The 12,807-nt window shown below is 47.6% G+C and overlaps 1 protein-coding gene across 2 annotated transcripts in view; it reads right to left on the bottom strand.

The window, feature by feature from the left end:
• Positions 1-12,807, bottom strand: part of LOC116447986 (phosphatidylinositol 3-kinase regulatory subunit gamma) — a 77,864-nt gene that overhangs the window by 25,089 nt on the left and 39,968 nt on the right. Inside the window, exon 1 of one of the 2 annotated variants that reach the window (XM_032117849.1) lies at positions 6,844-7,168. The exons of the other annotated variant lie outside the window; for it this stretch is intronic. Within the exon in view, the coding sequence (XP_031973740.1) occupies positions 6,844-6,949 (106 nt within the window). The 5' untranslated portion in view covers positions 6,950-7,168. Of the gene's footprint in view, positions 1-6,843; positions 7,169-12,807 lie in introns of those variants that run through there. 2 annotated transcript variants of the gene reach the window in all.

Here is a 12,807-nt window from a genome sequence, read left to right on the forward strand (position 1 = left end):
CACACTCAGAAAGCCTCACATGTCAACAGTGAGCCAAGTTCCCCCATTACAGCAAATTTTCTTGAACTCCATTGCAGCAGCTGTGCCTTCAGGTGTTTTGTTTGGGTTTTTTAAGGGGAGGCATGCAAGGAAGGAAAGAATTCCTCCGAAAGAAAATATGATTGTGTGCAGCATCAGATTTTAGGGACTCCAGAGACAAAGTTAGGGGGAGGCTACAGAAGGTAAAAACCTGAAAAAATGGCTCCAGTAGATTTTCTTCTTTCAAGGGTTAGAGGAAGAAACAGAGAGTAAGCTGTAGCTAATAAAAGGAAACAGGTTTATGTTTGGAAGGAGAAACCTGACCTGAAATACAAGAGTCACAAAGTGACACTGAACCAAAAGTCAAGTTATTTTGTAGCAAAAGAACAAACAATATTAACGGGATAAGGAACAGATTGGTACTTTTATAATTCTTCCAAACCCACCAACTTTTGTGCAGAGAAATGTGATGTTTTTGAAGCCATTTCTAGATAACTATGTGTCATCTTCAGGGATATCTGCTTTTAGAAGTAACACTCCTATGAACTACCATTAAAATCACAAAAACTGGTACAGTCTGGGTGAATGCTGGAAGCAGCCACAGCCTGAAGCAGTTGAAGTATTTCATCTCTTTTTTCAAAGCGCTCTGGATGGAAGGCATCCATCTTGAGTGTGCTGCTGGACTCAAAGCCAGTGAAGATCCTGGATCCTGTTCAGCCACAGGAAAGCTTAAGAGCTCATTGTGCTTCGGCATCAGGATTCACCAGGCAGCTGGTTGATGTTCAGCAGGGCAGCTGGAGTCCTTTTTGGAAAGGGCTACAAGAGGCACCACCTGCACTTTGCCTTTTTTTGTACTGTATGAATCCTTGTAAAGCTCCCTGTATATAGACACTTTCCTTGAGAACTAGAAAAGCTTAAGATACTGGAATGTATGCACTGGAACATGGCAGAATCTTTGTCTATTGAACGGAGGACACAGCAAACAGGAAGGACAATGAAAATATTTTCTAAAGAAGTTACATCCACTCACACTGATTGGGGACTCAGGACCAGCTCATTGCTGTAGTTTATATTATGTGGAGAAGTGAATTCTTGCTTACTTAGCTATTGTGCAGACTTTAACCTGTCAGAAGAAATGAGATAAAAAGCAGAAGAAAAAAAGACAATCTGACTCATTTCCATAGGGGCACTTAGAACATGAGCAGAGATTGTTCCTTAAGCATTACTCAGCAACCTACTTTACAAAAATGCGTTTTCCAAAAAAATCCAGCTAGAGCACACCTATTGCTTTAATGGGACTAAAGTTTTACAGCAACCTGTTTCAACACAGTTAACAGTCTTTCTGACAATAATAAAGCCTAAGCTTTAAAACACACAGGGCATGCTGATAAATGTATTCTTTATGCTTCTCCAGCTCTCTGCCCAAAAAGTGACTCACTAAACAACCAACGTGAGGTGATGTAAGGCACCCAACTGTGTTCAGTCCTGGGCGCAGATGCATATGACCAGCTATGCCTCTGTTTTCCCAAGCTGTAGAGCAAAGATAAGCCCAAATAGCTTTAGTCTGGAATAAGATAATCATGCAGGCAATGGCAAAGACAGAAGTCAACTCTGCTGCTTGAGAAAGCAATAGCCCCCACAGGAAACTCTGGGAAGAGTTTTCTCCTTTTAAACAGGTGAAACAGAAGCAACACCATGAATAACTCCTTTCAGGAATCATGCAATACACAAAATTGTTTGGAACAACAATTGCAGAAATAACATTTGCTGCAAGAACACATGTTGAAGAGCTTGGTTTCTTCTCAGATGTCCCCTCATGTTTTAGTTTGCATGAACCTATAGCTTTACAGAACAAAGCTGAACAACTCCTATTAGCAAACCTTCCCACCCCCAACTACTTCTACATAATCTAAAAACCTAGTGATAAACACAAATGTTAGCCTTTTAAAGCAGGCTCTCTCATCTCAAGCAAAACAGCATTTCACTTTCTATTAATGATGCTATTTTTTGTGGTCATGTATTTAATTGAAAGCCGATGAGTGATATTCTTTAACAGTTAGAGCCATCAAAATGAAAACGAAATGCAAGGAATGCAAAAGCAAGCCTAAAAATGCAATCAGAAGTAAAAAATTGTTACAGCAGTCATTAAATGAAAAGGCTAGTAGAGAAATCTAGGTGTTAACAAGAACAGAGTATAAGCAATTCACACCACTGTCTTCACAGGAGCTGAGACTCGAATCCAAACCATTTTCCCAGATATGCAGAATACAGTGACTGAGCCTTATTTACTCCCTGCTCTACCCCAAATCAGCCCGCACAAACTTCCCTTCTGTAATAAGGCAACTCTCAATCCCAAACATCTACTTTTTTTTAAATACAATTTCCAGCAAGACTTAAATTTGCAAAAAATACAGTTGAAGCTACAGTGCTGTTGTTTTGAATACATGCCCTAGTAGAACTTTTTTTTTTTTTTTAAGATGTGTAAGAACAGAACTTTACTTTGATAAGCTTCTGAAGTCAGTTCAGATAAGCTGAAGGACAACACTGATAATGCTATTCAAATTTGCATCTGTTCTCCCACTGGAAAACTAGTCAGGCATAGACAGGCAGTGATCACCTACATCTGGCTACTGTGTACCACAAACCCAATTCAAGAAGCCACATCCAGTTTCCACTGTAACACTGATAATGATACAGCACGCCTAGTATCCCAGTAAACACTGCCCTTGAGCTTGGAACCCTGTGTTTTCCAAATTACAATTATAGGATCGCTCCCCTAAAATAAGGGTTGTCAAATTATATATGAGAAGGAAATAGAAACTATAATGAATAAATACAGTTTTTCCCTTGAATACTTGTCTCACTCATACACTGGCAGTGCTGCTTCTACAAAGACTAAACTAAGCAGCCCATAGATTAGTGCTCCCCCCACCTAATTATCAAAAGATTTTGTAGCAACTGCATTGTTACAGCATATGAGGCAAGGCAAAGTACTGTTCTTGAAAAAGACAGCTGGATCAAGTTATAAATGCAGCTGGTCATATTTCAGGGTTCAAACAGGCAGCTTCCATATAGCTTTAGGTCAAAGAGTTATTGAACTATTTGTTCATAGAGCCCATTCTGCACTAGAAACCTACCTTAAACTTGTGGTTTTCTTCATAAGCCACCCAAAGGAAACTAACCTCTAATTTGTAGTTGAGCCAAATATCTTTGCTGACATCTGTATCAGAAATTCCAGCAGAACACTCTTTACTGATTTTCATCCAACTGTGACAAAATGTATTCAGTGATTACACATTTTATCATCAACACAACTGATAACATATCCCAGATCTACAGAAGGAAAGACATTGCTTAGCCCTACTAAATAAAAGTGAGGCAATACATAGGTAGTGGTACTTCAGATACTCTGGTAACTTCTGCAGTCAATTTGAAATCCTCTGTTCAAAAACTTCTGGCAGTAACAACTTTTTTGCAGACCTAAACTGGTATTGTCAAATAAACTAAATTCAACCCAGAACCTATTTTCTTGTCTTTTCAGACAGCAAGACCCACAGCAACAACAAACATAGGAGTGAACCCCTGACAGCTCCCTAATGCCAGAGCCAGCACACAATGCTGCTACAGCCGCAACACTTTAACTTAATCCATCATCAGAAAGTTGAGAAGCTGCTACGTTAGCTATATGCAACTGATGGTCCCAGTTGTGTCTTTAGATACTGAAAGTTATTTGCTGCATGCAGTATTATTTGCCACAAAGAGATCCTCCCTTATGCCAGTGGTGCACGTATAAATGCAAAACAAAATGTAAGCAGAAGGAAAAAGCAGGAGGTAACAGGAGTCACCCTGCTGGTTGTCACCACAGTGGCTCCTGTGTTAGTTGTACTGCTCTAAATTATGCTTTGTGAGGCTGGCAGAGCTGAATCCCTAGTTCCACCACTCTGTTTGGGAAAACTGTCCTACTCCTACGTTTAGGATGGATTAAAGCCTAGCAGAAAGCTTGCAGTCAGTCCCTTGTTACCTGACTGCCTCTGCTTGAGTTGTGAAAAACTCAAGTGAGAGAGATGTGTTATTATTTTTATTTCTGAACTTTAGAGCAAACCTTGTAGCAGAGAGGCTCCAGGACCTGCTCTGAACATCCATTTACACCTACAGCCCTGAACAGCAAACATGAGCACACTGATAAGCTGGTGCAGGTGCACTGAGGCCTGACAGAAGCTCCGGCTGCGCTGCAGGCTGCCTGCCATCACCAGATTTTATTTCTGCATTATTATTGGGCAACGCTAAGGTGGGTATTAGGACGGCCTGCCAAGATAAATTAAAGGTCTGCTGGCCTTTAACGAGAAACAGTATCCCCACCCTCGGCTCGGAGGTCACGGGTGACACCGCACATTATGTTCACCTTGCTTTTGTCTTCTGCCTCAAGTTTGGACGCAGTAAAATGTAATCAGGGGCACTCATGCGTGAGCCCAGACACTTGGCTCCCGGGATCCGCCAGTGCCCGGTGCTGCGGCACAAAACCCAAGCGGGGATCTCTCCGCTCAAGTTGCGGGAACAAAAGAGCGCTCGGGCTGCCTCGGCAGCGGGGCTGCACATCACTGCTCTGGGCGCTGCCGAGGGAACGCTGCCACCACTCAGCCTCCCAGGAGCTCCGGCCACCGCGCCGGGAATGCTGCACCGAAAACCTTCACAAATTTTTGTTGGAAGTGGGCCAAATGGAGCTGTGGTTGTTACCGGGTGCAAACGCAGTGACTTTATCCCAAGGCATGCCGAGTGTTTAAGCCTTCCAAATGAATTCCTCCACACTCCCCTTAGGGATGACCTATCATCCCAGGCCAGAAAACACTTTCCCACCCTGCCTCTGGACAGGGAGAAAGCAGACCCCCTCTGCCACAGTCTCCCTCCCTCCCCCTGCAATTTAAAAACTGCAGTTCCACAAAATCAGGACATACACATGGGGATTATCCCATGCATCACTTCCAGCTCTGGCTCATCTAGTTTAAAAATATGAAAGATAAAGTTACTGAACACTTCAGGGATCAGCCTGTAACACTAAGTCCTTTTGCTAACTGGTGTTTGGACTGTGCAGAGCCTTGATCCCTGACAAGAAGGCTCCAATGATGGAAGCACTGGCATTAGTAATGATAGAAGAGCTGCTTCTTAATGTAAACTTTGAAAGGCTTCCTAAAAATTTTGCATGGCCAAATTCCTGCAGAAACACTGGAAAGTTGTTTTCTGACCAGTTCCGTTTGTCCAGCCCCTTTTAGCAGCCTCCTTGTACTAAGCCATTCAAGGGGCTTTATTTTTTTTTTAAATAAAAACCCCACACTAATTGCTTTAAGTCACCTACAACGGGACTTGGGTTTTTGTTCATTTGATACAAGCACACACAAATACTTACCTCATGAATAGTAAAAAATCGAAAGCATTTACAAGAAAGATATCCTTTAAAATTCACAGAAGCAAAGTGACTTGACTGAACTTTAGGCTTTCAGGAGTAACATCTAAAAATAGGTAGTGTCAGGTATGCAAGAATTTAACGAGTAGTGGACAGTATTGGGTGTCTGAGAGATCTTTTTAATTTTTAAAGTGTCAGAGTTACCAAAGGAAGCAAGTACAGGTCCTTGTGATCCAAAAATCTCAGGATGATCACCTCCTCCTGTTTTAATTAAAGTACCACATACCTCCAGAGAGAAAAACACAGCTCACTGTGCTGAAACAAAGAGAATAAACCACACTTGCAGACACATGCCACGATTCAGGCACAGGTTGAAAAGCACATTCTGAAAGTACGTGCCCCATAAAAGACACCACTTGGAAGTACTTATTTGCTATCAATTTCTCTGCAGGCTAACACTTTTGGTGCATATTTTACTGTACCTTCTGGCTGTACAGATCAGAGACCTGAGAAGATAAAGGCCCTTCAATTACCTTACTGCTTCAGCCTGTTTGACTCTTACAGGTATAGATACAGTTTCACCAGTACCCATTTATGCTTACTTTAATTCATTACCAAAGAAAGGCTCAACCTCTCCTCCTCACAAGCCTTCCCTCCCTCTTCAGACACAAAAGAAACTTTTTGTCCCATCAAAAACTTCAGGCAAGCGAAGGATAATACATTTCCCCATTTTCAGCACTAGCAATCCATGGAGGGGGGAGGGAAGAGAAAGTGCATCAAATCCTTTTGAACAAGGTTTTTACGTGTTATCAAAGTAACTGTGCCTCCAGGGATGGATTCCAGCCTGTTCCCAAGTATTATCCCCCCTCCACCAAAACCCAGCGACCACCTCATCTGTCACTGCTGGAAGAGAGCTGGGGAGAAAAGGGTCTTGGAGACTGTAAAAGCGATTAAACTGGAACTGAATGGAGGTGGGTAAATCACCACCATCAAAGCGTTACAGGCACATAAAGGCACACAGGTGAAGAGGATAATAAAAGAGCTCCTCTAGGAGCGAATACAGCCGAAATATACGCTTTTCGATAAAGGCTTTTAAAAAAGGAGACACGAGAGAGGGGCTGCGACCAGCTCTCCTCCTCCTGCCTCCTTCCATCTCCCAAAAGGCACCATAAATTGCTCTTATCCTCCCACCTCCCCCACAAAAAAACCCCCAGTATTAAAATACTTTGCCCAGGAGACAGCGAGCTCAAGTCCCTGGAAAGTTTACACAAAGTTTAACTACAGATATTAATTTCCCACCCCCCCCTCCCCCTCTCCTTTTATTTTAAAAGGGAAAAGTCTGCAGGAGGAGTGAGGGCAGGGATGGACGGCAGCCGCCGAGCCGCTGCCAGGGGTGCGGGGGCAGCTCGCAGGCTTCGGCTCCCTACCTGGAGGGTCCATTTCAATGTAAAATATCAGCTCAGTGGAATAGGGCATCATCACTTCCCTCCAGTCCGTGTCATCGCGGTCCATATCCCACACCGTGTTGTACATCGCGACAGCCAAGTCCCGGCAGGGTTAGAAATAAGAGGTTGGATAGCTCGGCTTTTAATCGAGAGGTGGGGGGGAAGAAAAAAAAAAAAAAAAAAAAAGAAAACAAAGCCGAGAAGAATCCACCTCGCTCTAAAATAACACTTTTAGCAAAAAGAAAAAAAAAATTAAAATCGCAAAATTAAACTTAAAAAAAAACCTCCACGCAAGTCACCGCAGCAGCTGCCCTGCAGGAACTAAAGATAGGTAGTTATATATATAATATATACAGAGAGAGTGCTTCTTTTTGTTTAAAAAGACACCTTTCCACAGAAAAGCCACTTTCCTGAATTCTCTCTAAAAATCGCCGTTTTCAGGGTATTTTTAAAACACAAGCCAAACAAGCCCCCCGCAGGAAAGCGGGGGGAAGGTGGCGAGCAGCGGATAAAAAGGGGCGATTTCAGTCTCTGGATGAATTCTTTCCGCCGGCGGAGGACGAGAAAGGAGGCAGCGGCGGCGGGCAACAATACGGGCAGGCGCGGAGCCCGAGCGGGGCGGGCGGCGCTATGCCCGCGGTGCGGTGCGCGCCGGCGGGGCTGGGTGCGCGGGGCTCAGCGGCGGGCGGGCGGTCCGCGGCGGGGCCCACCGTGCCCTGCTGGCGGCGCGGGGCGGCGGGCGGCAGCGGCGGGCGGCGGGGCCAGGCTCGGGGCAGCCGCGCTCGGTGACACTTTAAGCGGCTCTGAGGGGCCCGGCCACCGCCACCCGCCTCTTGCCGAGGACCGGGCCACGCCCCCCCGGCGCCAGGGGGCGGGGCTTCGCGCCGGCTTTTTAACCCCTTGGAGGTGAACGGGTATGTGTGTGAGGGACCGCTTCCACGAGGCGGAAGGAGGGGTGGGCAAAAAAAATAAAGACATAAAGGGGAAACATCCCTCTTAGCGCCGGCGAGGCACACCCATACAGAAAGCTTAGGGCACAATAAAAATCTGCTTCCTCTCTTTTCTAACTTCTACCCGGCTCGCTTTCGCCACTTTTCTCGACGCCTTTTCGTAGTGCCCCCCTGTTCTGAGGCGAGCAGCGGAGGTGGTAGGTCCCCTGGCTGGCCGGCCGCCAAGGGGCCGCTGCCGCGGAGCACGCGCGGGGGGCGGGGGGAGCGGAGCGCAGTTGCCAGAGCTGCTGCCTTTGTCTGAGGGAGCAGCGGGCGCCGGGATTGGCAGAGGGCTGCGGGCTGCCCAGCCAATCAGCGCGCGGCGGGGCCGGCCGGCTCGATGGCGATTGGCCGCGAGCGCCGGTTACTAAGCGGGACAAAGGAAGGTGAGCGCTGAGGCGAGAGCGGGGCTCGGCGGGCGCGGGGTGACTCGGCCCCGCTTCCCGGCCCCGCTCCCCGGCTGAGTCGCTCCCCGACACCGCCGGCCCCAGCGCTGCCCCTGGGGAAACACCTCCTGCCCGCACCCCCGGCGGTGCTGCCCCCGCCCCGAGCTGGTGCGCCGCAGCGCCGGGTCTCCCTGCCACTCTCCAGCCCGGGCCGGCCGCCCTGTGGGGATGGGGCCTGCGGGAGACCCGGGCACAGGGGACCCTGTGCAGGTGAAGCCGCTGGCCACATCCCCTGCGGGAGCCTGTGTTGGCTGACCCCTCAGCCTCTGCACTGGCCACAAACATGGGCTCTCCTCCCTCCTCTGCCAGGGCCGTGGCAGCTGCCCGCTGTGTTAGCCACGTAATCCACCTAATACCTTGACCATTTCAGAGGGCACCATCGGTAAGGAGTGTGACCCCCGAGAAGAATCCGGCGCGCTTTCTAGTGGCATAACCAGCGGGGGGAAAAAAAAGGAAAAACAAACAAAACCCACAGGAAAAGGCACCAAACTGGATGTCTGCCTCTCACAGGGTTTGGGCTAAGTCTGAGCTGCAAACACACCCGAAATGGAACCTCAGCCTGCCTGGCAGCCACATCCCGATGGGCAGCCACAGCCCGCAGGCACTGGCAGGAGGCAGAAGTGCAGCCAGCTCGGCACTCAGCCTCGGTTTTAGCGCGGCAAAGCATCCTTAGAGAAAGGCTGCTGCTGAGAAATTAAGGAAAAGTCCCTTCCTGAGACTCCCAACCAGTGTCACAGGCACAAAGATGGACAACACCTTGATCTGCTGTGGAGATGTCAGGGAATGTTGGAAAACCCAGCACTGAAGTTGCCTGCTTTATTTGCACTTCAAAGCGTGGAACAGCAAGTGACGAATAATTTGTCCTGCTGTGGCATTAGGTAGCAGCTCCTGAAAACACCCTCCTGGCTTGGCTGAACCTTAGGGTGACTGCGGCACTGAATAACTGAAAGGCCGTACCCGACGGAAGAGTATGAGGGAAGATCTGAAGTTTGCTGATGTATCACAACTTCCACAGCAAGCAACTGAGAGCAGCCTGCTCCAGGAACAGAGCTTCTTGAGGGATGGACAGCTGCAAAGGAGCACAGGGCTTTGATTCAAGTCACTCACTGTATATAAATTAATTTTATAAACCCATCCGCAAACTCTGATTAATCCACGATAACCAGATACGATTCCTTTTTCTCATTTTTAAATTAAATTATTGAGCTGATACCATGTATCAGCTCCAGCTTCTTCAAAGGGAAATGCCCTCCTTGGAAGCACAGCTGGCTCCCCCAGTGAAATTTAACTTGGTGCTTTGGGTGCAAGCAATCGGCTGCCCACTGGCAGGGTGTGGGGTATCCCACAAGGGTCAGACGTGGGTGGAGGTGCAGAGGTGAATGCTGCTTTGCAGGCCCTGCAGAGCTAAAAAATGGGGCTGGGGTCCCTATGGCAGCACCCAAACTTTGATTAGCAGCTCTGGCAGAGTGGGGGGAGGAGGCAGACTCAGGTTGAAATTCATTTTCCCCCTTCCTGCACCTCATTATAAGTTCCACCCACATAAGACCTAATTACTTGGCTTTTATGCTGGCAAAGTGGATTTCATCCTTGCTGTTTCCCATGGTGGTTGCCTTCATTTTCATGGCGGCACTGATGGTTACAGCTTATTGATGTTTTCACTTTAGTGATTTAAAGCAGAATACATTTTGTTATTAGCACTGGTTTCTCTCATTGCTGCTTTAATCAAAGATGCAATTTAAGGCAGAGGATTGTGTGTAATGGTAAACAGTAGGATAATGCCTTGAGAGAACAGAATATTAATGTGTTTTTATTTCTCAAAACTGTGCTTATAATTTACCCAAGATTGCTTGGCTCCCAACATGCACGTATGGGGTGCTCCTTTTCCTACCACACTGCCTACCTTGCACCAGGGATGAGCATGGTGTCCATGTGTGTGCCCAGGGGGGAGAGGGAGGCTCATGTGCTGCCTTACACACTGCTAAACCCCCTCTGCCTGTGCCTCTCCTCCACAGGCACAAAGTCTGAGCATCACAGAGCAGACACAAAACCGGGAGCATGCCGAGGGCTCAGGGATGCTCAAGGTGTGGTAGCACTCCCACTGCCAAAAATGGCCACGCAGACTCAATACATCACCCCAAGATAGGAAAAGCTACATTCAAACACTGAAACAAAATAATGGTGATTTGGCAGTGCCTGAGCAGGAGTCAAAGTGCTGGAGGAGGGGACCTGGTACCCCACACAAAGGCTGAAAGACAAGAAATGAGCCCAGTGCCTGCTGCCTTCCCAACATCCTGTGTCGACGGCTGTGCATTTGCTCCCTTTCCTTTCCTCGGATCTGACAATTCACATTTCAAGGCAAGATTAAATATTGAAGTTTTGAGCGCTTCCATGTGCTTCAGGAGGAGCTGAACAGACCTGTGCTGGAACAGACTGAACACAGAAAAGCCATTTGTGCCAAACTGCTTGGTTTCCTCTTTGCCGAGCCATGATAATGTGATATCCGACAGCTGAATGTGGGCCACAACAGGCTTTTATAGTTGGAGGGGTGGAAGAGGGAGGGGGGCTGAATCCACAGTGCTGCCAGCCAAATGCACGAAAATGATGCGAGACTTTTGGGGCAGGCTGGAGACTCCTGGCCACTCCCGAGATCCAGATATTAGCTTCACTGTTAGCACAAGCTTAGGGCCTGATGGAGGGGAGCTTGGAAAAGGTAGAACTGCATTAACATCAGAAAGGACAACTCCCTGGCCGTCAGTAGATGCTACATGAAATTACTGGCCTTTTGCTGCACAGACACTGGGATTTTTGGAGAATGTGCTGAGACTGCTGGCCAGCTTCCCACGGGTGCAGCCACACCTTGCAAGGAACAGCACAAGAACAACCAGTTACAGCAGTTTGGTTTAGTTAACGGATTCTTCCTGCCTGTTTCTCAGCTCCTGGAGGTGAGGAGATGAGGGAAGGAGGAAGGGTTGGTCTGCTTTGGCTCAGATCCTGCCGCTGGGGTCTCAGTGTGGCTCAGTGCGCTGCAAACCAACCTTGGGGCTTGCTGCCAGGAGAAGAGGTGTTGGGAATGGCAGAGGTTCATCCCACTTTCCTGAACCACGGTGACAGTGCAAGCACCATCTTCCCCTTCAGTTATATGGTCTGAGCCCCAAAAGTACCATAAGGACCACAAAGCATTTGCCACAAGATTAAGAGTATTACTCCCTGCAGGGGTGAAGTAGCAGCAGTTTGCTTTCCTGCATCCTCCAGAACCTTCATGTGAAATGTAATGGGCATTTTTAACAAGGACTGTGCTTCCTCTCTCTGCTTTAGAGTCATTTTATGTCCTAACAGGCTGCAAAACAGTTGCCTCACTCCACCCCAGATGCGGCCACATTTCTGTGGTGAGGAAAAACTCTGGCAAGTGTGCCGAAGTTGGGTGCTTTGGTTTGAAAATTATACATTGCATTAAAAACCTGTATTAAAGAATAATATGCGGTCTGCAAGAAACATTCAAATGAAATGCTTCAGTGTTAGGAAGTGTCTTATTTACAGCTCCAGGAGCAGCTTGTGCCCTTTTCCCTTCCCTGTCCACAGAATAAGGAAGAGTTTGAAATAGGGGCTCATGTCCATAAAGGTCGGAACACAAGGCATGCACACAGAGCTGAGCTTGCAAGGAATCATACATTAGGCATTTCCTAACTTAAAAGCACTTGGCTTTGCATTGTAAACAACATTCTTTTAACATAGGAAATAACATTAAAAAAAAATAAAGAAAAAGATCTTTTAAATAAATGTCTACAATGTAGGTTGCTGCAGCTGGACCTAAGGTATTCCTCAGCAAGGCTTGGACTGGCCTTTCCTCACTACTCCGGGGGCTTCTGCCCAAAAAATTGCAGGAGTAACGGTCCGGGATGGAAGCAGAAAGCTGCTCTCCTGTGAGGGGAGAGGAGGTGTGTGTTGCTTTTGCAGCTGGAGAGTGAATGCCAACCCTGTGCTCTGCACACTGGCGTCTGGGGTGGGCACATCTGCACCTGGAGGGTGCCCACGGACGGGCGTGCGAGGGGGTGGGCATGGGGGGGTGAGGGAAAGGACACGCTGCACTGAGCTGTGCTGAATTGCTGCTTTGGCAGACAGCACCGGGCCAGCTCTTTAGAAAGTTCACGTTCAGTTATTGTTTTGACAGACTGCCAAAGTTTTCCTGAGGAATGCAGGCAGCAGAAGGGAAATGGTGATTTTCAAACTTTTTTTTTTTATAACTCAGCCAAACCAGAATGGAATTTCATGGGAAAAGTGAAAGGTACATCTCTAGCCTCGGGGCATCGTTGCTGCCAAGTTTCAGGGTCTGGCTGCAAACAATGGAGATGTCGGAGCATCTCCAAAGCAGTGCACCCTTGCACGCACTCACATGTGCTCACGCACACTCACGCACACGCTGGAAGCATCTTCTCTAACGGTGACTGCTCCCACCCACACCCACTACTCCCAGAAAACTGACACTAACCCGCAGCGCTTTAACAAAGGGTATC

Source organism: Corvus moneduloides, chromosome 9 (assembly GCF_009650955.1).
Source record: "Corvus moneduloides isolate bCorMon1 chromosome 9, bCorMon1.pri, whole genome shotgun sequence".
Taxonomy (NCBI): Eukaryota; Metazoa; Chordata; class Aves; order Passeriformes; family Corvidae; genus Corvus; species Corvus moneduloides.